Source organism: Lissotriton helveticus, chromosome 3_1 (genome assembly GCF_964261635.1).
Source record: "Lissotriton helveticus chromosome 3_1, aLisHel1.1, whole genome shotgun sequence".
NCBI classification, from domain to species: Eukaryota; Metazoa; Chordata; class Amphibia; order Caudata; family Salamandridae; genus Lissotriton; species Lissotriton helveticus.
This window is the reverse complement of record NC_136061.1, coordinates 1025347695-1025373387: the sequence shown is the minus strand read 5'-3', so window position 1 is coordinate 1025373387 and position 25693 is coordinate 1025347695. Positions and strand designations below refer to the sequence as shown.

The 25693-nt window shown below is 43.3% G+C and overlaps 1 protein-coding gene across 1 annotated transcript in view; it reads right to left on the bottom strand.

Annotated features, from left to right (window-relative positions):
* Positions 1-25693, bottom strand: part of LOC144824202 (dynein axonemal heavy chain 11-like) — a 3356387-nt gene that overhangs the window by 2203705 nt on the left and 1126989 nt on the right. The window contains exon 36 of the mRNA XM_078683354.1: positions 9392-9514. Coding sequence (XP_078539480.1) covers positions 9392-9514 — 123 coding nt within the window. The remainder of the gene's footprint in view (positions 1-9391; positions 9515-25693) is intronic.

Sequence of the window (25693 nt, the reverse complement as noted above, 5' to 3'; positions counted from 1 at the left end):
GCAATGGCCTTGTAAATGAGGCCCACAATATTAATACATTTCTTGTAAATCTATCAGATGAACAGTAGGAAACTGACAACAGATCAGTGACAAATGTGAAAGGTTTACAAAGATCGTTTGTACACAATAGGCCAACAGGTACTAGTAACATTTTCCAAAACAGTTGCATATTTCAATTGCAAATATTCTTATTTTAAAACAATTAAAGACAGCCAACCTTATCGATCAGTGTTTCTGGTGCTAGTTTATTACATATCCTGTTTGATCCCATGTTGAGAAACAATTTTGGCAATAAGGACATTCTTAACACTGTTCAATAAATTATTCTCTCCACTGTTTTACTAAATTGCTTTAACCAATTATGGTTCCAAGCAGTTTTTATTTCAAATGTTTAAATGTTGTATGCTCGCCTTGTTACTTGGTCATTTTAAGAATCCAATTAAATTGTTAGTATTTATAATTTACCCAAAACTAATCAGAACCCACCCAGGTTCCACGTCGTTAATAGGAGTTGGGCAAGTCTCCCACCTCTAAGCGGTAGTACAAAATCACGCTCTAGGTTGCATGTTAAACTAAAACTCCTTGCTTTCAGCGTTTTCTAGCCAACACACATAGGGCATGCCACGCAGTGAGTTGACTTAATGCATACCCAGCTGAGCGTAACTGCTTATTTAATTGACTTTCCAGTTGGCACAGTAATGCCTCACACTGTTTAGGTAGGCCTTTAGCTGATGAATAATCACACACCCACATGCTCATAATTGCGGTTTTTAAAAGAATTTATGTTTTAGCCCTCGAAGTGTCTATATTAAATTAATGAAACCTTAAATCATGACGTTGCATATAAAACAAATCATAATTCGTGAATGCAGGCTTCTACCAATCACTAGAGCATCCTTGATTTCATGATTTAAAATGTAGATCTTCAAGCATACAAATCTTCTCCTTAAAAATGTGTCCGTATAAAAAAGAAGAGTCTACAAAAAAACAAAGAAACATTTTTATTTTCCTGTGTGTTTTTTTCATAAAAATGTTCATAATATTTTAGGTGCCATACGCCAAGAAAAATACTGTAAGTGTTCATCATAAAGTAAACGTTGTGCTACCGGGAAGGTGTTCTGCTGTTTTATAATGTGTTAATTACTAATTTTCAAAGTGCCATTTTGAGTGACCAGCAGCTATTTTGCATGCCTATGTCATAATAATGTGCTTGAGGTCCCTGCCTCTGGCCTACATGTCCTCGCTTTCATGCCTAGCATTGCGAAGCCAAGGCTAGCAATTAAGCCAACTCGGCGTCTTAGATATCCACTTTTATTTCGTACCTCAAGTTATTTTTTTTCCATAAGAATCCCCAGCACCGTTGGAACAGTTATCTATTGTTTCAATTTCTGTCACGTGCTATATTTTTGTTTATTTTGATGAATAAACATGCTTTAGTCTTCAATTAGGCAAATATAGATATTTTTTTCAAATTAGCAACAACAGAACACTGATTAGTCTTTGCCTAAAAGGCATTTGTTTATTTAACATTCCTTGGGCCAGAGGTTTACACCCAAAGTGCATTTACTTTCATATTTTCCATTTATGGGCTTCCTTCTTGTGCATAGATGAAATTATCACTGCTTCGGCACAGATGACGTCAGGTCGAACATTCATGCTAAATCACTTTTTTTTCTGCACATGCCCTCTTTGCATGCATCATAACAGGCTACACAAAACTAGGCAAGCTTAAAATATACATGGCAATGTATATGCTACCCTTGGACCTATAACTAATAGCAAAGGGACGTTATTTGAAAAGTAAGAAAGGTGTGTCAAGGCATACATCCTACTAAATAATGCAGCAAAGTGTACATCTAAATTGTGTTGCTGGGGGTAGCGTTTATGATAAATGTAAAAGAGGAGAGGTAGGTTTAGACAAAATTGCCTTGCAAATCAAGTGTGATATTGCATGCTGAATGACTTTTGGTGGACTAAACAAGGAACTGTGAACCAGTGAGAACGACATGTTTGCCGTCAAAATGCAAAAGTAGGAGTGTTGATTAGAGTTTAGCAGAGCGGGTGAATCATCATAAATTATCAATTCTACCACCCCATGTAGAGGTGCAAGAACAGCAGGGTTTCCTCTGTCGGAGCTTCAGCTGACTCCACTGGTTATGACCCTTGTCCTAGCAGACCATCTGCTGACAGATCATGGTGATGTGGCACCACTCCATTTAGGCCAGTAGACCAGCATCACTCGTTACAGAGAACAGAGGTCTTAGCTGTCAATGACCTGGCAGGCCATTAAGCCACTTACAATGGTCTAAATTAACCCACTGACCATGTAGGAAAGATAAGCTGCTGTCAGATGAAGGGAGAGATGCATGAGCTTTATTCTTATGTGTTGCAGATTTTGTGTTGTTGAATAAATCCTAAGGATTTGGCTTAAGAGTGCGAGCGGTGGGAGAAAGCTACTGCGATCGTTTGAGTAAGTCACCTTTCAGTCAGTAGCGAGGATTTCCTTTGGTGAAGTAGGCTTAGGAACAAAGATACTGAAATATGGCTTTATAGGATTACATTTGAGAAAAGCCAATATAAACAAATCAGAATTTTGAAGAGTGTGGTATTCAAAGCTCTGATGTCAATGCTAAAAGCCAGCCCTTCACATTCAAATGAAAGTCATTGACATATCGATGACCCACTATTTATATCTCTGACATTAGGCCTCTCTGCAGCATCATGTAAAACAGAAATAGCTTTGGGTGTAATTATAAATGTATAATGTATGTGGATTGAGAGGAAAATACAAACCAATGGCTAACTGTATCAAAGGCTTTAAAGAAATGGGGACACGACAGAGGACTTTTGAGGGGGTACATAGCCCCGTGAGAAGTGATTACTGCAGGGAGACTCCAACTACCAGGCTTCCAAGCGCCAGGAGGCATGAACTCCTGGTCTCTCGCAAGGGGTGGAGCTGCCCTAAAATGAGCGCTTATAGCACGGCCAACCTCCCCGCTTTGAGGGACGTGCCCAGAAAAAGGCCTGGCTAAGGGCGGGCCCATCCTCCGTCGATCGGAAGAGGCTGGGCTGGGCCACTCTCCTTGGACTTGATTTCAACTGTCAGATTGCTGTTAGTGCCCCTTATTCTTTGGTCACAGCCTTATTTTCACTGTTGCCTCAGGTCCTTTAGCCAGTGGAAAGGTCAATCGAAAGCTACTTGGGGACAAAACAGCCATTCCAAAACCCCAAGGGAGCAAAACCCTCGAACCTTAGCTGAGCGACGTCTGCTCTTAAAGATGGGTGAGGTGATGCCGGGTTTCTTGTGCCCCTAAAAAGCTCTGGGAAAGATGATTTCTCAATTCCGCACATCCACTAGTCCATCATGCCCGCCAGCAACTTCAACTCCAACCATCACCTCCCTGTCTAGCCATTGCTCTATCAAATAATGATTCTTTCGAAACCAGCAAGAAGGGGCCTCCTGCCTAACTGAAAAAGAAATCTAAATGTTTTGGTCCCTCTAGGCCCACTAGGTCTGTCAGGGTCCTGCGTACAGTGACCATCTTGTCCTCCCCACAATCTTTGGACAATGTAGCCACCTCTTGTGATCCCAGGGACAAGGAAGGCACCTACAACCCAGACTGGGATCTCCTCTTTAGAACATTTCAGACTATGATGACTGCAAGTTCGCCCCCACTGATTGACAGACTGTAGTGTCCCTATTAACCAATCCCATGCTAACTTGCTGTCCCTGAGGTCCCTTGCCCAGGTCCCTATGCCAACTAATCCCATTCCTCAGTGTCCCACATCTGATTTTACCATGGACTGGGGCTTGACATTGGCTGCTCAGGCCACCCAGGGACCACGCTCCAATTTTCTTCAGACTAATATCACAGGAGGCATTACCCCAATGGCAGGGGCAACCCAAGGTGCTTGTGGACAGGGTAACACATGAGGCATTGGGGGTAGTAGAGTTCCAACAGGAAGTCCATCTGCGGACCATAAGCCGAACCTCTAACAATATCCTAACCCGTCTCGACTAAACCTTCCTCTGGAACTTTCTCTCGATGTTACCATACTAACAGAGCTGCCACCCCTAAACTCAACCAGAGAAAATTCGATGTGCAAACTGAAAACTAAAGTCTGCCACTGGATGTCATGCAACATTGATTTTCATATCAATGAATCTAAGGACATTTTGTATTTATGCCTGGTCGGGTGGATTGGTCCTTCAGCCAAATACATGAAGGGAGATTGTAAAAATGCTCATCTTGCTTAGCGCTTGATCTATCGCAGGGTAAGGAACCAGGATGTGGGGGCTGGTTCACGCATCAACATCGTCCCACTTGTTTTCTTTTTACAAACCCTTAAACCCCCCATTCTTGTAATAAGGTGGCGAATCACCAGCCCAGCGAGGCTCTCTGTCCCTGTTTCCAATAAGCTTCATCCACTTTCAGGTCTGGCAGATGTAGACTGACGCAAAATGGGGAAGGGTTATTGCAGACCTAGACCAATTCTATGCCACATATGAGCATGAGGCCAGTGAGAAGGATACCCGTTTAATGTAACCCGGCAAGCAGCGACCCATGCCCTGTGAGTCCCTTGGTTAGTGGAGAACCCCACCTGCAATCCCACAACACAGATTTGTATTTCTCACTCTCCCCTAATCTTGTCCACTGTACTCTCCCTCTAGAACATTAAGAACATCTTCAGCTTTCTGTTTACAGATTTCTGTGCTAAAAACATCTTCCAGAGGTAGCAGATCATGTGACCATCCTAATAGCCAAAGCTTGTAATTTACTGCCATTGGAACCGGAATGTTGGACCAACTTTCTCATGTTCAGAAAACTACTTAAGATTTGGCTATTTGTAAAGTAGGTTGTTGGTTGGTTGGGTACTCTGCCTAATAGCCCCATGATGCCTCTTTTGGCAATCGAGCACTTTACAACATTAAAAGTCAATCAAGTGGTATCAAGGAATAGACCGTCTGGGATATATATCCCTTAGGCTGAATTTTTTTTTTACTCTACTTTAGAAAACTGTAGCACCAATGATGAGACCAACAATACACAAATGACAGTACTGCTGTTCGAAAACACACCATGGTGATGGAGTAGCAACCTTTACATCTGAAAGATCAACTACTTGCATTACATCAAAAATGGTGCCCAGATAAGTCACATATGGCTTAACCAAACTTTGAATAATTTCTACAAGACAAGACTGATAGTCTGTCTTATTAGACATCATCCTTGTAATAAATTATTTGTACATTGTGTGTTACCTTATACACTTGGTATGGGAAATAAAAAATACAAATCTAAACAGTGTTGTTAACTCATTAAATATTGGTGAGGTAGGACTCGGAGAGAGATAGGTCGGGGAAGGGATATTTAACACAAGGATGCACTGTTAATAGTCTACACTTAATTGACATACCGACTCAAGAGTGCCAATGTATAGAACTTAAACCAAAACTCATAATAAAAAATATTTATAATCAACCAGCTCCCACAGTCACTCGTTAATTTAAAACAATGGCAAAGCTCCTTGGAAAAGGCTATCTATCAGACATGTCCTTCTTCTGCAGAAATCATGTAAATATTAAACACCAGTAGATAGAGCACTCAAGTGAGAAATGTTGTTCAAGTTGAGATTCCTTATATGAGTAAATGAGAAGCTAAATTGATCAGAACCAAAATCTGGATCTGAGCTCTATAGCAAAAGAGTTCCAAAGATAAATTCTTGAGTTGATGTTAATTGTGAATTAGAACACATTAACAATTTTCTTTTGATTTTCTCCTGTTTCACATTTGTGTTATTTGCTTTTCCTATGACCCAAGGAATTCCCTATTCTTGTGGAGCAGCCTTAGATGCAAATTGTGTTGAAGCTAGCTACATCTAAGTCAATATAGTGATGGTACACTGGAACTTGGAAGCAGCTACTCTATCCACTGTTTAGGTTTGTCGCTTTTCTTTACTTTTGTGGGGCAAGCAGAATGGATGGACAAAGAAGAATCTCACTACTTGTTTCAGTATTAGTTAGAAAGATAATTCATTTCCTTTTTAGGTGGCTCTGAGGTGATGGACAGTTAGGACTATTGAGGAATGTGGTCAAGACGAGATTAAATTCATGTAAAAATTACCTCGTTGAAGGGACCGTTATCCTGTACAGAAAGCAATCTCAGACATTCTCTGGGTTTGGACTTAATGGGGTCTGGATTAGTGATACATGGAGTTGTACACAATGTATTTCGAAAGGTTTGCAACTTCATGACTGTAAACATTGCAAAGTTTAATTTTTCGATCATTTGCATGAAAACTGTGCCGATTTACATTGCAAAAGGCAACCTGGCAGAGAACAATTCTGCATGCATTTGCCATTAGGCATAGAAGAACTATGAAAAAGGTACATTTGCAAAGGAAAAGTCTGCATACAATTCCATCTTGACTGGGTTTAATTAGGGCAAGTCATCTTGTAGTGAACAACAAATCATTGGTATACAACCTTTACCACGCATTTTTTACCACGCATGCTGGCATTACAACGCAAACCATTACAACACATTGCGCTGGGGGGCGCTCTAGGATAGGGAATAAGTTTAATTTTCTATCCAACACCTTCCCTAGTGTCCACGGGGACTGGAGTTGGAATAGAAAATTATACTTACCACTATCCAGCACCTCTAAGCGCTATGCGTTGTAAAGGTATGTGTGGTAAAAATATGCGTTGTAACGTCATACATCCCAAATCATTAGGAAAAGGGTCCAAACTAGGATTCTATTCAAACTTAATGAAGGGCGATAATAGTAGTATCATAAAATATGCACCCACCCCTAGTTTGGATGAATTATGTTTGAATTATGTTCAACTATGGTAGGGCATTTTTCAAAGAACCTGTTGAAAAAAATCCATGATCCGCTTAATGGTTTTGGGTAATGAAACCTTCAACAGCATGGTAGTTAAAGGGCAAGGTGTTAACAAGAAATTCATTATCAAGGCTTAATGTTGATTGGCTCAGTGATGTTGTCTCACTAAGAATTACTCTTAGGCACATCGCCCAGACTAAAGACTCATTTGTTCTAAGGAGGCCGCTCCAGGAACTCAATTATGTTATCCTTGGAGGTCAACGAAATACTGAACTAGATACAGCGATGAATTATAGGTCAAAATTCTAGTGTTTAAGGATTACGGTCTGATTTAGAGTGTGGAAGTTGGGATACTCCATCAGAAACATGATGAACATCCCATATTGCAATGTAATATTATCCTATGGCACAATACAACAGACAGTTTATGCAATTGTGGATGAGTATCTCGTCCACCAAACTCTTAATCAGGCCCTTAGACTTTGCAGTTGAACGCTTTTTTCAACAGTCATTCCTCAAGGATTTTGCAATTTGCACATTGTTGTTTGCAAGAAATGAACGAAAATGATCCTCATATTTCCTCAGACTTTGATAATCTTTCATTTGATATAATTATGTTATTAAGGTATCTACTTAGATGAGATAATTAATGCTTGATGAACTTTATAATTCTAATGTATATTTATTACGTTTCAGTTTATAAACTTGCTATATTGAATATAATTGCGTTATAAAAGCATATTCATATAAAACCGAAGGCAGTAGTCTTTAGTAAGAAACACATAATAACTTTCAATACTCTTTACATATAAATAGATAATAATTGTGTTATAGCTCTAGGAAGACACAACGTTTCACCAGACCACATTGAGCAGGAAATACAGAGATTGTTCAAAGGTATAATCATATATAATATCAGGAATTAATTACCTAAGCCAGAATGACAAAATCATTAATGACTTTGTCTTGTCTTTCGATATCAATGTTCCTATAGTGAAGACCATGTTTAACTGTGTGACTGAGCTCCGTGAAGATACCCAGAGTCTCTGTTTCTCACTCTAATCCAATTGTCCTTTCACTATGTCTACTTCTAATCAACATATTGTTTTGTGTATGGTTTGTAATGGGTTTGGAGAACTGTAGAAGCATGCATCGCTCTTGTTGATCAAGACTGCAAGCTTAGCAGATGGTGGTCTGTTGCATTCTCGGATGTAGTGGCCTCTGGGCCTAACTACGCAGAAGAACCTTAGCAACAGCAAAGTAATCTCTCATCTAATGAGTTGTTGCTGAACGTCCGTTGTATTACTACTTCTTAATGGTAATGATTAATGCATTTAAATTGTACAGAAATTAAATGTCAACAAAAAGATACTAGTATAATAAGACTCTTGAGGTGTTTGTCTTCAAACAGTGATGAAAGCATGGGTCATCAATACAAATACTGCCTGAAAATATGTGCTTGTGCGGGCAACACATCATTTTAATTTTAACCACTGATTTTCATGCCTTCATTTCTCCAGAGATGTCAATGCTAATCACTCTGCTGTACCACTACTATGACAATGAAACAGTTGTATATATTTGCTTTAGATACTTATGATGCCACTGATGAAAGGAAGAAGTTGACATCAAAGCGTTCACATTAGTGGCCTCTAATTTTGTTACACTGGTGTTACACTGGTATTTAATCATGCATTTTTAGGAACCACAAGTCACTGTAGGCGTTACAGAACAAAACAGTAAACAGTTTAACTATTACTTTTCAACAAACACATTTTTCATTTACAGGTTCCTTGGTTCTTTGTGAGTTGGCAAAAAGCAGTCCCAGACACCATTTAGAATGATGATTACTTAACTGTGTTGCATGACTTTATGCCTAAAAATTCAGTCTCTACAACGTTTTTGGCTTGGATGTATCTGTTATTTATTTGTTTAATACAGATCTTTCACTCACGTCTTTAGCATTTGCACAGCACATTTCTACAATTTCTGTGGCCCTGTAGTGCTTTCAAGGTCTGGGAGCCCATTACACTCTGTGGATTCTAATGGATCTGAGTATGCCGGAGGACTTTGCCATTTGTTTCATTGTTCAGTACACAACTGTCAATTGCTAAGCCTGTAAAAACTGTTCAGTTTGAAAGCACCATCAGCCAATTACACTGCTTGGAAGCAGTGCTGCACACATGTGTGGGTAACTTGTACTGCATGGTTGATATGCAAGTTGGTGGGAGGATATGAATGTTCTGCCAGGAGGTGTGTCTAGTGTTTTTTGTATTACTATATCTTGATAGGGATATGCTAATAAATGCTACATCTTTACAAAGAATGTCAATACTATGAATGAACCAATACAAGACGGGCCCACTCATCAAAGAAATGCAGCTGTCAATATCTATCATCTAAGATCATAGGTTATTGTTCTGGAGCCTCTCTTACTCAACTTAGCCATGATTTATCCAAAGAAAACTCTTCCTAAATATGTTAATCAATCAGAAGTATAAGGGAACTGTCATTGTTAAAGATTATAAGATAATTCAGTCACCTGATTGTCCTCAAGGGTTTCTATAAGATTTTCATCAGACTTCAAAAGTGGAGTGCCTGTAGTATGATGTTTTTCATAAGAAAAGTCCATAATGCTCCAGGTGTGCTTAATCTCCACAAGAACCTGAAAAAATATTACAAAGACAATTTACTTTCCTTTAATACTGATTGATCTGGAAATGTAATTTCTGTGCTTGAAAATGAATACAACTGAGTATAGAGGTTGCCTTAAGAAAAAGGAGCCATTCTGTCATAGTTAATCCAAATTTTACTATAGGAAGTGTACTAGGTAAGTCAAACAGCTTTCTCGATTTTTTTTGTTTTTGTCCCTTCCTCCCCCACCCCCACCATCCACCCCACACCCCACCCTCCACCACCCACCACACACCCCACCCTCCACATAACCCCCCCATCATCATGAAGCAACAGACCTGTCTTGGTCTGTGGGTGATGGTGATAGTGATTCCCCCACTAGGGTGACATTTTTACAAAAAGAAGATAAAACAAAAAAGAGACGACATTACACCCCCTCCCCCGAGCTTTCTCGTCAGATCTAAACCTGATCCTGCCCCTTTCTACACCAGGTGACCATTGTTTAAACTCAAAGGTTGAACGGGAAAAGAAAGAAAGACGAGAACAGAGAAAGGTTTTCTGTCAGATATAAAGGGCTGTGGTTTTAAGACCGGCTTATGTCCGAAGGAAATACTCAAGAGTTCTAATCAGTCTTGTTATCCTTTATACACCACATGTGCCCTGGCCCCTAGCCCCTTCAAAGTTCATTTGCCTCCGGTGTCTAAGAACTCCTTAGCCTTGATTTGCGATGTGAAGACTCTGACCCGGTCCTAACAAATGATTTTCAGCCGGGCTGGGTTTAATAGGAAGGCTTGTGCTCCCTTCTCCTGAAACTGAGAGATCATTTGGCGGAGGCGCCACCTTCGTTCCACAGTGATGTGGCAGAAATCGGGCCTTGTGAAGAAGGAGAACCCATCGGCTGCCCGTTGTGCATCAGGTCTAGCCTTCTCGAAAATCAATTGCCTTAATAAGAAGTTCCCAAAATAGATTAAGATTGCTCGAGGTTTGGCATCGGGGCGGATTGGTTGGCGAATATTGAATGGACCTCGGTGCGCCCTCTGAATTTCATGGGACCACCTCCACCCTTCTAGATTGGAAAGGTTTTTTGTAGCATCTGGACCATGAATGCTCTCATATCTGACCCCTCCTTTTCTTCCGGCACCCCCAAAAAGAGTAGATTATTCCTTCTTTGGCGGTTCTCGCTCTCCTCGAGCTTCCATTGAATATCTACAAGTTGTGCCTCATGTGCTTCCACTAGCCCCTTTGACCCTGCGAGATCCTCCTCAAGGGTTGCTGTTCTTGTTTCCACTTCAGACATTTGGTCACAAATATTGCTACAAGTTCTCCCGATTTTCCTCACTGCCCCCTGTAATTTCCTGCCAACATTTTGTGCGTGTTTGCTCTCCATTCGAGCTTCCTCCCGATGTACCAAAACACACTGAAGGATTGATTCCAAATTTGGAGGGGCCTGGGTTACTGCCGTATTTTTAGACAGTTGTTTCTCTGTTCCTTTTTCAACCCCTACCAGTTGGTCCCCAAGGGAGTAGTCCCACCTTAGTTCCTGTGACTTCAGGTTATCGGCTCTTTGGGCTCTATTATTTGGTTTTCGAGTGGCTTGAAAGGCTTGCCTGCCATTAATACCTTTGTCTGAGCCACTATCCTCACTAGATTCGAAATTGGAGCCTGACTCTGAATCTAGCCCAGACCAGGTGGCGTCTGATAAGGAGTAGAAGTCATTTGCTTCAGAATTAACGTCCTTCTCCCCGGGCATCATATGCATTTTTTGGGGACCAGTGGGATCTTTCGCTGCTCCCTTCTCTGGACCATTAGCCCTTGACTCCTGTCTGTTGGGGGTACACAGATCCGCTCCAGTTGTAGTGGACCGCCCCCTCCCCCGGATTTTTCTTGGGCCTCCCCCACGTTTGTGCACATCAAGCTCATCTCCAGTCTGTTGAGAAGGCTTCCCCCTCCTCACTTTCAGAGTTGGAAGTGGCCAAGTTTATTCTGTCAGGGTTATGGATGTTAATGGGGGTTGGGGAGGTTAAGGCGGTTAGTGCATTAACAACGCTAAAAGGGAGCCCTGCATTTTCTGTTGTAGTGCACCTCTGTTCTTCTAGCTCACTAGAAAGTTCAGTGTCCCCCCATTGCTCTCGGTCGGGTGTCCGCACAGTCACAGAAATTCCCCCCGTGATGGGTCAGCTTCAGGCCCCGTTTCCTCTGGCCCTGACGGTGGCTTACCCAGAATTTTCTTTCTCTGGCCGCCAGTCCCTTTCTGCTCCTCCATCCGCGCTGTTTGCTGCCCCCGGAGCAGGTCGATGACGGTCCGTTGTGGCTGGGCCTGCAAGCCCGGGCAACTCCCCTTCCCATCCAGGAGATTCTCCGTCCGGTGCCTTCGCTTTCTCTCCTGAGCCTGAGCCACCACAGGATGCGTCTCTTGTTTGACAGCATCCCCTCCAGGAGAGCCAAGGGGCCCCGCCTGCACGGAACCCCCCCTGCCCTTCGCAGTTCCCTTCGGCGGCATCAGGATGTGTTCCCCAGACGCCGGGTTCCGACACAGAGCTTCAGAGAGGCCGCTCTCGAATGCCGTGCAATCAGGACCTCCGCAGCCGCCGTCAACGCCGCAACCCACTCTCTAATGCCAGGTATGCCAGGTATGCGGGGGTCTCTCTGCTTCTGGCACGCTTGTATTTCTAAGTGTAGGAGGCTGGGGGGGTTTTATCGTCTGCACCGTTTCATGTCACTGTTGGGAGCCACCTTCGGCCGTCTTCACACGGCCGCCATCTTTCCTTCTCCGAATCGACTTGTCAGACCTCCTAGTCTGCCCTAGCCTAATTTGGGGCACATAGGTGTCCACACATAGCACACAGTGGTAAAAGAACAACATGATACAAAACAAATGACATTTAAAAGTAAAATCTATGGACTGGAATATCCTTACTTATAGCTCAATTTTAAAGTTCCTTTGACTCCTGGCTCTTGCTTAAGTTTTCATTGTAAGCAACCAATGTTCCAATGAATGAAAAAATACTGTTCTAGAAAAAACTTTCTGCAAGGTTCATTATGTGAGGTGCATTTGCTTTTTTTTGGCATGTATCCTGTATTATTTACACCATTGTGATAATGTCATTGGTAGCATAGAAGACAAAGAGAAATTTGAGGTTCACTACTCAAACCAAGTTTGCACAAAATACAAATATAAATACAGCTTCTAGCAGACAGCAGGTATCCCAAGTGGCATTAGCACTCTCTTTGGTTGCTTTGGATGAGCACATGCGTTAATCCTGTGAAAGCCTCAGGGGAATGTTAGATAGCAGAAGTGCAGTGCAATTCCCACAAGAGTTAAAACATATTTGGAAGATCATTTAAGATATGGTGGATAGCCAAAGAGCAGTTTTGTCTCTGAGAAACATGCAAACTTTGATCCTGACACACACATAGTTTTCTCCATTTGAGGCCCCCTTAAGAATGCATGTCAGAAGTCCCGCTCTAAACAGGATGGGAATTCTAACAAACATGAACTGGGACCTTATGGTGTATGGACTGCCGGTCAGTAGAGTGATCTGATGTTTTCTATTGAAACCTGGTGGCACCCCTAAGTCTGAATGAGGTGGGGAACCACTTATTTGCGATCAGATGTCCACCGATTTTGGGTAGGGTTCAGCACACTCAAATGACTCCTTAATAGACATAAAAACAAAGATAATCAAGTAAAACATAATATTGCTGAATACCAGTAAAAATGTAGTGGTGGAGCTGGATATTATTCTAATCACCCAATAGAGAAGTATAAATATAGAGGCATAACAGAAAATATATTCAGAAATGTTGCTAAGTACCTCTGCAGGATATTTCAGTGTGATCGGAACCAAAGTTCAGTCCCAGACTGTATCTTGAGTGGACATGAGACAAGATAAGATTGCTGAAATACGTTAGTTTTGGACTTCGATGAAAGTGTAGGTTATTTTGACTAAAGTAACCGCAGGTCACAAGAAACAAGATCTAGAGCCTCATATCATGTCAAAGGGTGAACAAGTTTTAGGAAGAGATTCTCCAGACAGCCTTCCTTATTGTGGTACTTTTCAACAAAAGTGTTGGGCAGACATTGGTCAAGGATAAACTGGTTCAGTGGTTTCAAATTGAAGACGTTGGGATTCCCACACTGATTTTCTTACCAATCCTTGGAATCCCTGGTCGACGGATCTCTTTAGTCTGCATAGAAGTGTAAAGAAAGTTCTCTAATTTCATACCTTTAACAATTTGCAAATGAACAATGCATCTTAATCTAAAGGACCACCGACTACAGAATGAAGTTTAAAGATTTATTACAAAGCCAAAAATAACAACATACAAGCACCTCAGCAAGAGGTTCAAAAAATAAACTGGCACTAATACAAACATAACCCTACGCAGGAGTCTCTGTCGACTCAAAATAAAGAGCAAGGTTAATTCAAGGAATCATTAGTTTCGCAATTACAGTTCCCACTGGAAATCTCGACTGCATCTGCTCCAATGGGAAAGAAGATTAGTCTGTCCCTACACTAACTCTAAGGTGAAATCCCTACTTAACATACCTCCCAGGCAAGCGAAAAACAGGTGTCAACTGTGAAGCCTCCCTAAGAAGCACATTCACTTTTGCAGGTAAGTAGCCTAAACTACCGAGCTCATTCTAAGATGCTCCTTAAATTCTCCTGCCTAGTCCCCTCTGAGACCCATGTCTAACTGCATATCCAATTAGACTGCCTTAGACAGGACTCAGTCTAACTCCAACTGACTCTAACCCTAGCTTCAGTAGCAACTGACTCTCCACCCTCGGGGCACTTTCCCTAATACAAAATCCCCAAAACAGTAGTTACGCCCATGGCACACCTCCTTCTGGCAGGTGCAGCCCCTCATACTTTTCCAGCACAGATCCTTTTTCTTCCAGAAACCATTGCTGTGTCCTTGGGTCCTAGGCACGTTCTCCGCCAAATGTTTCAACCATGCATTCCTGTAGACTCCCTTAGTCCGTACTCCTAACAGTCTAACTTCTAAACAATGGCTCATTCTACCTAACGAGCTACATGGCCTTGCACTTGCAAAAGAAATGCATGAGTAACAATCCTCTGCATGCTCTAAGTTACAATTCGAAATTCAACTGCGAACAGGAGCCTCCTTTCCCAAGGCACATTTCAACTCGACATTTCTAGTCATGCTAAGAAAACCACAGTTAGGTCTCTGCTGGCGTTTTCATGTCTTAGGCCTTTACTCCTTTAATTGCATTTCTAATACAAGGACATAAGCATTTCATTAATTAATCCTAACATTACATTTCGCATCAGCAATCATTATTCTCATGTTAAAGCATCATGTTTCTTATTAGGCAGCATACACGTGCAACTATTTTACACACACAGCAATGAATTCTAAGTTACTTAAGGCATGATTCTCTCAACTAAATACTACATTAATCTGCAAATGGTATGAACATAATTCTGCATATTGCACTGATCCCTGGACTAGTACTACATTATAAAATCACACATTAATACAGTCCTCTCAATACGCGGGTGCTGACTACGGGTGGATATGATTCACCCCTACAATTTTTAAACAACATGGCGCTCTATCAAAATCAGGTTGATGGGGCAATCAGTAAAAACCTTGGGAAACAACAATTCTGTAGTTTCCCTTTAAGTTAGAATGCTTCACATTTCTAACTGAAAATTGTATACTTCCTCAGATAAGCTTGACAGCTTTTAGGATTTTTTTGGACAATGCCACCAAATGTCAAAGTTGATATCCACTTAATGCTCTGACTGTATTACCAGGTACATAAAAAAAACTGAACTACCTCAACTGCTGGGAAACTTTTTAATCATTTTTTTGAAAGATTTCATCGTATCTTATATCAAAAATACAACTTTGCTTGATTAAAATTTACATTATTGACCTGCAGCAAATGGGTTCAATACATTTAGCCCATCAGGATTTTTGAAGTAGGACTGCCCTTTTTTGACTATTCACTGTGGGGCAAAATCACTACCTGAGAATCACTCACAGTAATTCGACTAAGCATGTTAACTGCTAGTGTCTGCCTTTTAAGATAAGGCGACTGTTGTGCAGCTGAAGTAAGAAATGGGCCGGTTACAAGTGAACACATTATGCGCATCTGTGCGGTATGCATATGTGACATTACCATTGTGTGCAGCCTAATAATTGAGCACAGGAAGCCTGTAACAGAAGGGACTCTAAAAGGATTGGTGCTGACCTGGCGTATGCCTTATAATGTGAGTGCGAATTCATAGACTATGAATGTGCATCTGTAGTACTTACTGGAAAGTCTGTGGTGCTTTCACTGTATTATACATATAGGCAAAATCTGCCCTATAGCCACTTTCGCTCAACTTAGGCCATCAGGCAGGGGTGTAACTGAGGCCCCGCTACTCCTGCAGTGTGGGGCGCCCAGGCTTACCCATATTGGAGGGGGCCCCCTCAGCCCCTACTAAGGTGTGGGGGGGCTCCCTAAGCATATCTGGCAGGGGGGACCCCTCACATTTTGTTACGTCACTGCTTTCAAGGTCAAGCAAGGTATCAAGGGAAGTGCATGATCACAGCAGCACCTCGGAAGTTACTTATTAAACACTGACATGAAGTCTTATGCCCATAGGCCTTGAAGAGGTTCACTACGTATTTAAGCAATTACAGAGCTTGATTTTTCTCGTGGGGATTGAAGTGCCGGACAACTAGTGGCTGTTCCTATGCCTACATTTTGTGACCTGTGGCAAGTAAAGAAAGACTCTAATAAACAGATACACTCGTGATAATGAATTCAATGTTTTATTGATAATATTGTGAACATTTGCCATTATACTGAATACCTATGATTAGTAGTATTGCCTCCATTGAAGTAAATAGTGTTATGAGGTCCAAACATGATGTGTGGTTGATTCTATGAATGTGATGAAATGCTGAAAAAAGCAGCAGGCTTACCTTATATATACTGTCACTTCTTATGTGTTACGTTGAAAAAGCATAATATGTGGTTATTGTTAATATGGTGACCCCTCCTTGACAAAGCCAGTAGGCCTGCCTTAGATATACTGTCACCCCTTATAATGTGTTACCTTGATAAAGTCCACCGGGCACTGCCGGAAAATTCGTAGAATCAATTGGTCATGCTATGGCGCCTATTACGACCAAATATAAGCATCGCCTGGTACTCAGAGATTTTAATATTCATATGGATCAAGTAGAAGAATTAGAAATATCTAGACTGTGTGAATCAATGGGTATTTTCAATTTGGCTCCCTATGTCTTCTGGCCCACTTATGAAAAAGGCTGTATCTTGGACCAGGTCTTCTCATCAATAGGTATATAAATGGATAAACCTCTTCCTACGATATGGTCGGATCATTTTCTGCTTATGTTCAGAATCCCTAAAGAATTCAGTTGTTCTCTATCACACGGTAAACCCCGCCCAAATATCTATAGAACTTTTAAAAAATTCACAGCTGCAGCATTGGACAATGCACTAAGGTTGTACCCCATTCGTTTTAATGGATCATTGGAGAGCGATGTTCTCTACTTGAAGAGCTGGCTTCAGCTCCGCTCGGCAGAACTGGCCCCCCGACTACTCGGGCAGCTAAGGCCAGCAGGGCTTCTGCTCCATGGTTTATGGAGGCCCTTATAAAAAGTAAAAGTGTATGTAAAAGCCTGGAGAGATTATGGCGGAGGAATTTTAATCCCTCTGATAAAGCCATCCATAAACAGGCTCTGAAAGCTCACTACTCCAAGGTTCCCGAAGAAAAGAAACGCTTTATCACCATCAAAGTGGAACAGGCGGGGAATAAAAGGAAGGAATTATTCAAAATCGTCAAAGATTTTACATCGCCGAATGCTATGACCAGCCCTTTTATCCCAACTAGTGACTGGACAAACAGTCTAGCGCAGTATTTTTTTGAGAAGATCAAAAATATCCAAGATTCCTTTAGGGACACGCCCCGGGTAGTGGGATCAAGCACAGCGATCCCCAGCAGGAGAACCTCTACGCAAGGAGTGTCTCTTTTACAATACCCGCCTATTTCTCTGGATAAATCTCTCGAGATAATGAAGTCTCTGAAATCTGGCTCCCGTATGGATCCCTGTCTAGCGCGAGTACTGGTGTCTATTGTGGGAGTAATTAATCCAGCGGTGAATCACGTGCTGAACTCTTCACTGGCAGAGGGAAGAATGCCTGAGTGCTGGAAACACGCTAGAATTCTCCCATTGCTAAAAAAACCTACAGCTGACCCACTGATGGAGAGTAACTACAGGCCCATTTCACTGTTGCCTTTTTTTCCCAAAGTTTTGGAGAAATACGTAAACAGTGTTACCACGGAGTTTGTGGAGGCTAACAACATATTACATCCGAGTCAGTCTGGGTTCAGATCTAACTTTAATACCGAGATAGCCCTACTAGAAGTTTCTGAAACTATCAAAACCACCTTGGATGTTATGTTATGTTATGTTATTCGGAACTTGTTAAGCGCACGGTCACCCTAAGGTTTCATGGCGCTGGGGGGAGACAGATGGTAAAGAAGTGGTCTAACCGTGCGCTTGCTTGAATAACCAGGTCTTAAGAGCACCCCTGAATTTCAGCAGGTTAGTGCAGGACCGGAGGGACAGGGGGAAGCTGTTCCAGGTCTTTGGGGCGAGATAAGCGAATCGACATCCTCCAAGTCGTTTTTTCTTGTACAATGGCAGCTTAAGGAGAGACTGATGGGAAGAGCGAAGGTTCCGATTTGGTTCATATTTATTTATTAGTTGATTGATGAACCTGGGACTTTTGCCGTGGAGTGCTTTGTGAACCAGGCAACCTACTTTAAATGTGATCCGGTGCTCGACAGGGAGCCAATGAAGAGAGGCTAGCAAGGGTTTCGCCGAAGTCCTTCGATTACTTTTAAATATTAACCTTGCAGCTTGATTTTGGACGATCTGTAGTCGTCTAGATAGAGTGAGAGGGAGGCCTAGATATAATGAGTTCGAAAAATCAAGGCGAGAGAGAACCAAGGCGATCACCACTTGGATGAGGGCGGAGTGTGTCAAAAGGTGGGCAATTTTTCTGATCTTTCGAAGTTGAAAGAGGCTAGAGGAGATCACGGTTCCTACCTGATTTTTCAAGGATAGGTCGGCATTAAGGGTGATTCCAAGACTCTTCACCGATTGAGAAGGCTTAGGAGGGGGACCCATCGAGGGTGGCCAAAAGTGAGGGCCCCAGCTAATCCCACTCTTACCAGGGAGTACCAGCTCGGTCTTTCCGGGATTGAGCTTTAAGTGATTCTCATCCATCCAGTCCTTGATATGCAACATCGTGGACTGAAATTCTACCGCCGCATCCACAGAGTTTAACGGGAAGACCAGTTGCAGATCATCTGCATAATTGTAGATGGTGACTTTCCTGTTCTTTAGGGACTACAACAATGGTTTCAAATATAAATTAAACAAAAGAGGGGACAATGACGACCCCTGAGGGACACCGCATGTAGTGGGAAGTTTGGATGCCGTAAAGTTTCCCAGTTTGACAGCCTGGGAGCGGTCCATTAAAAAGGATTTGACCCAGGCAAGAGCCGACCCACTGAGGCCGGCCTGTTCGACACGGTGTAATAAGATGGTATGATCCACCGTGTCGAACGCGGCCGATAGGTCTAGAAGTACAAGGGCCTGATGGTCGTCGTTATCGGCATTGAGCCTTAGTGTGTCAAGGACCGCAAGAATGACTGCCTCGGTGGAGTGTGCCTGGCGGAAACCGGCTTGATTTGGCTCGAGGTAGCCAGAAGTCTCAATGAAATTAGAGATACAGCTAGCCACGTGCGCTTCAAGCAGTTTGGCCCCAAACGGAAGAAGGGATATGGGCCGATAATTAGAGAGTACAGCCACATCAGCCCCCGGCTTTTTAATTAGTGGGACCAAAGTGGCATTTTTAAATGAGATTGGGACTATTCCGAGTGATAATGATTTATTCAGAAGTGGAAGGATTCCCTGAGGTAATATGGAATAAACTTCCTTCAGGATATGCGGGGGGCAGGGATCATTGGGAGAGCCGGACTTTACCCGATTCATAAGCTCCACTAGTTTGGGAAGATCAATATGGGGAATTGACTGAAGTTTGTGTGGGGCTTCACAAATTTCCCTGCTAATAGCCTTGGTATAATTCATCTGAATGCTAGCTTTTATAATATCAATCTTCTCTCGGAAAAAGTCATTAAGTTGATCGCAAAGTAATTGAGTTGGGGGTTGGGAAGGGGAAGTGCGGGTGTCGTTGCATAGATCATTAACTACTTTGAAAATTTCTCTTGATTTATTTTGAGCCGTAGAGATTTTATTAGAGAAGAAAGCTGCCTTAGCAGCTAGAATGGAGCTATTATAATTCCTCCGGGCTGTCGCGAATGTCCGTCTGTCTATTTCGCAATAGCCCTGTCTCCATTTTCTTTCTAATTGGCGGAGTTCTAGTTTTTGGGTTTTTAACTCTGTAGAAAACCACCTATGGGCGTCCATACGACGAGCGCGAGCGAACTTGGTTAAGGGGACATGTGCCTCGCAAGCAGATGAAAGCCAATCATTTAGTGTTTTGTCCATGAGGTTGATGTCCTGGTCCGAAGCCGAGACCGGGAGGGAATCTGTTAGGGTAGATAAAAGCTCCGGGAGGCTAAGCGATCTCCATTTCCTGGCCGTCCCTCCCAGGGACACACAAGTTTTTAGGTTGCGCTGCAAAGTGATGGAAAAATGCAACAGGTGATGGTCGGACCATATGCACGGTAAAACGGTAGGGCTGGAAATGGAGATATTATGAGACCAGATTTGGTCTAAGATATGACCTTTATCGTGGGTGGGAATTTCGACATGTTGAGAAAAATTTAACATGGAGAGAAGCTCAAAGAGTTCTGAGGCGTGAGGACCCGCCTCTTGATGATTATACCAATAGTTAAAGTCTCCAATCAAAGTGACTTTGTCATAGTCAACGGTCAGGCCAGCCAGTTGCTCAGACAGAGAGATGGGGAAAGACGGCATCGATCTAGATGGACGATAGATCAAAACTAGTACCATAGTTCCTGTGTTGTTATCCAATTTTATTACCAAATTATCAGTATCAGGCAGATCTAAAGAAGGTAATATGGTAAACGTATGGTCTTGATGAATGATAGCTGCGACGCCACCCCCAGTTTTTCCTGGTTTTCTATTCGCAGATAATATATAGTAGTCTGACGGTAGAGCTGCGAGTATATCTGGCAAGGAATCTGTCGTAAGCCAGGTTTCTGAAACAAGCAACATGTCAGGTCTGTCTGATTGAAGTAGAGAGAAGATATCTAATTGATTTTTTACCATAGATCTGGTATTGAGGTATAAGAAATCAAGCGTCCGAGCAACAGGACATAAAGGCGGGGTAGAAAGATTGGGGCTCTGGGACGGGGCAGAGGATGGTTCCAGCGATACCTGGTGAGTGTGAATGTTGTTGGTCCTTAAGCGGGCATGAGTAGTTGGATCAAGGGAGATAGGGCCAGAGTTCTGTAGGGCAAGGAGCTCCCCAGAGGAATAGCTGGTGATTTCTCCATTCTGCCTGGCCCCGTCCGGTCGCGGACGGGCGCAGACGGTAGTAGGGGGAACGCGGTACTTGTACCATTAGATCTGTCGGCGGCCTTTGATACCGTGCCCCATGACCAATTCCTGGAAAGACTCCAGGATTGCAGGATTGGTGGCACCGATTTCAAATGGTATACTTCCTTCTTAAGTGGCCGTCAGCAAACTGTATGGTCCCCTCCGTTCTCAGCCTGTATTACCCCCATGAAAGTGGGTTGTTCCCCAAGGCTCTGTGCTTAGTCCAGCCTTGTTTAATATGTATATGGCTCCAATTGCACTTTTAGCGGAGCAATACGGTGCTATAATTGTGTCGTACGCCGACGACATGCAACTTCTGTTTACCAGCAAGAAGGGCAGCGTGTTTAGAGGTAGTGAGATAAACATCTGTTTAACGGAGGGCTTCTCCTGGCTACGGGAGAGCCAACCAAAGTGTAATCCCAAAGGTCAGAGATAATTTTTTTCGCACTCGAGCAGAGCATAGATTGGCACCTCTGGTGGCCACAGGACATGTCTCCCCCAAGTGTTCAGTTACTTCAGTAAAAAATCTTGGGGTAAAGATGGATTCGGACATGTCCATGAAGACCCAAATTCAAACTATGGCCGGCACCTGCTTTGGGTTTTCAAAAATGCTGAGGAATTTCCTCCCCCTGCTATCTATCTCCCTCAGAAAGATGGTAGTTCAGGCCCTTATTGCATCTAGGCTGGACTATGCCAATGTCCTTTATTTAGGCCTACCGGAATACCTTCTGAGCTGCCTTCTGGTGATCCAGAACTCGGCGGCCAGAGCTATTCTGATGACTGCACCCAGGGACCACATGACCTCCCACTTAAAATCTCTCCACTGGCTTCTGGTGCGTAAGAGGGTCCAGTTTAAGGCCCTCATCTTGGCTTTCAAGGACCTACACAATTCTGGGGCCCATTACATTAGGAAAAGGATACATCATTATGCCCCGCAACGGACATTGAGGTTCTCAATGCAGTATCTGATGACCATTCCTAGGTTTTCCCGTTCTCGCAGGGGCGGTCACTCTTTTCAAGTGTTAGCGCCCCGCTTATGGAACGGTCTCCCCATTGCCCTTAGACAGACAACTGACCTGGGCGAGTTCAGGAGGAAGTTAAAGACCTGGCTATTTTGAGAAGTAGCATTAATCCTGGAGCTGCTTGTTCTTTTCTGCCTGTTTTCAGTGGTTGTTAGCGCCAGGATACTCCATGGAGTAGCCCTGCGCTCTATAAATATCCAATTACAATTACAATTACAAATTATAACATAAGGTTTTTATTATTATGCTGTGGTTCCTTTTTAGAGCCAAGCAAGCCTGCTCTATTTAAAATGACTTCTTCTTATATTGTAATGATGTATTTGGTATAGTGGGGATATTTTGATTATGGGGTTCAGGACCCACACATGGTAAATGTGATATAAGAGTGTAAGAAATGCGTTACTTACCTGTAACAGCAGTTATCCAGTATTGGTATCTTTCATAGATTCACATGCCTGAATCATTCCCCGTCGTCGGGGTGGGAGTCCCCGGTAAATAATTATAGTAATGTCACTTGGACATATACTTAGTACTAGGCCAGAGGCCTCACATTAGTAGCCTATCTAGGTCCTTATGTAAAAAGGAGCAAACTTTGGCCAGTAGCCAATCAGCCACTATCACCCTCCTCACCTTCCTGGAAGGAGCCCTAGTCCCTCAGATTTTCGTAAGCACCGTGCCAAGTAGTACCTACTGAGAAGACAAAAGTGAGCCCTTCCAGGGGAGGCGGGTGGGTTGCATGTGAATCTATGAAAGATACCAATACTGGATAACTGCTGTTACAGGTAAGTAACGCATTTCTTATCCAGTATTATGGGTATCTTTCATAGATTCACATGCCTGAATCAGAATAGCAAGCAATAATGAGCACATTTCGCATAATACATCTTGAAAGACATAATAATCTTATCATAAGTTGTTACACAGTTTACATTATACTCACAACCTGATGAGAAATGTGCGATAAATTACCTGGAAGGTGGGATGATAGGAAGAAGGCTCACCTCTAATGAAATAGATGACGTAGGACCGCCTGTCCTACTGCTGCATCCTTCATAAGTTCAGAATCCAAGCAGTAGTGCTTGGTGAACGTATGTGGCGTCTTCCATGTCGCCGCTCTGCAGATGTCGACAATGGGTACCCCAGCAAAGAGCGCCATGGAGGTGGCTACCGCTCTAGTGGAGTGTGCTCGAACCTTTGTAGGCAGAGGATGGCCCGCCTGTTGGTGACAGAATGCGATGGCCGCTGAAATCCATCTGGAAATGCTCTGTTTTGTCAATGCTAGGCCTTTCCTGGGCCTGCTAAATGCAACAAACAATTGGTTGGACTTCCGAAAGTGCTCCGTCCTGTGTATGTAGAATTTGAGACATCGCTTGAGGTCCAATGAGTGTAGAGATCTTTCAGCCGCAGATGATGGATTCGGGAAGAAAGATCTCAGGACAATAGGTTCATTGAGATGAAAAGAGGTCGGAACCTTTGGTATAAATTTAGGATTAGTCCGTAGAATGACCCTGTCGTTCTTGAACTGGATGAAAGGGTCTTGCACAGAAAAAGCCTGCAGTTCACTCACTCTCCTTGCTGATGTGAGCGCCAGTAATAGGGCCGTTTTCCATGACAAATATTTAAGATCTGTTCTGTGGATTGGCTCAAACGGGTGTTTCATTAGTTGAGCTAGAACCACATTTAGTTGCCATGTAGGTGGTGACGCTCGTACTGGAGGGAAAGTTCTGAATAACCCCTTCAGAAACTGCTTGACCAGTCTGTTGGTCCATAGTGAAGCTCCACACGAAGAACGTCTGAACCTGGATATGGCCGCCAGGTGGACTTTTATTGTAGCGTGTGCCAGCCCTGAATTGGCTAGGTGGAGCAAGTAGGGCAGAATTTGTGCTGGAGTAGAAGTGAAAGGATGTAATTTCTGAGCCCTACACCACAAACAGAATCTTTTCCACTTAAGGGAATACGTCTTATTAGTACTTGTACCCCGGGCCCGGGCTAGGACTACCCTGCATTCCTGCGGGATATCTAAATTCTGGAACTCTCTGAACTCAGGAGCCAAGCCGATAATTTGAGAGATGTTGGATCCGGATGCTGGACTTGTCCCTGGTTCATTGTGAGGAGATGTGGGCATGTCCTGAATAGAATTGGAGGTTCCAGCGATAGTAGGTGTAGTTCTGTATACCAGTGCTGGCGCGGCCACGCTGGGGCTATCAGGATCAGGGTACAACTCTCTGCTTTCAATTTCCGGAGAACCCTGGGGATCAGGGGAAACGGTGGAAAAGCGTAGGCAAAGACTTTGCACCATGTCATCGAAAAGGCATTCCCTAGGGACCTTTTTTGGGGAAACCAGCTTGCATAATGTTGGCATTTCGCGTTGGTTTCTGTCGCAAAGAGATCCAGGGGAGGCTTGCCCCAACGGGAGAACACTGAGTCGAGCGTCTTCTGGTCGAGCTCCCACTCGTGGGAAATTGAGCGCTGCCTGCTTAGCGAGTCTGCCAGGGTGTTGTCTACTCCTGGGACATACTCTGCCCGCAGAGATATGTTGTGTTGGAGCAGCCAAATCCAAATTTGCTGAGATTCTCGAGACAACGTTCTGGATCGAGTACCTCCCTGCTTGTTCAGGTAGTGCATTGTGGTGGTGTTGTCCGTTCTCACAAGCACTGGGAAGTTCCTGATTCGGGGTAGAAATGCTCGAAGTGCCAAGCGCACTGCTCGTAACTCTAACAAATTGATGTGGAGTTGTCTTTCTGCCACTGACCACTGACCGTGTACTTGCAGTTCTTGAAGGAACGCCCTCCATCCTTCCAGTGACGCGTCTGTTGTTATCACATAAGGAGAGACTGGGAGTAGAAAAGGTAGGCCTTTGTTCAAGTTGTCGTCCAGAAGCCACCATCTCAGAGCCTTCTTCATGACCTGAGTGATCTTGATCCAGTCGTCGAAGGATCCTGTACTTTGGATCCACTGATTTGTTAAGGCTTCCTGTAGAGGTCGCATGTGGAGGCGACAGTGAGGAATGAGAAAAATGTTGGAAGACATCATTCCTAGCAACGACTTGAAGAGTCGGACTTTGACTCTCTTTTTGGTCTGAATTTGGACGGCCAGGGTCTTCAGCTTGACCTGACGTTCCCTGGAAGGGAAGGCTTTCTCCTGTTGTGTATCCAACGTTACCCCCAGGAAATTGAGACGTTGTGACGGTCGTAGATTTGACTTTTCCCGGTTGAGCGTCAGGCCTAGGTTCTCGAAGAGATGAAGGCAGGCTGTAGAGGACCTGGCCACGCCTGTCCGAGTAGGAGCTTTGACGAGCCAGTCGTCCAGGTAGGGAAAGACTTGGTGATGATGCTGGCGAAGGTAAGCCGCTACTGGAGACAGACACTTTGTAAAGATGCGTGGAGCTGATTTCAGGCCGAATGGTAATACTCTGAACTGGTAGTGCCTGCCTGCCACTGCAAACCTCAAGAATTGTCGATGACTCTTGTGAATGAGGATATGAAAATAGGCATCCTGGAGGTCTAAGGATACCATATAGTCTTTTGAATTGAGTAGGTGCAATACCTCCTGGAGGGTAACCATACGGAAAGACTGCTTCTTGAGGTATTTGTTTAGGT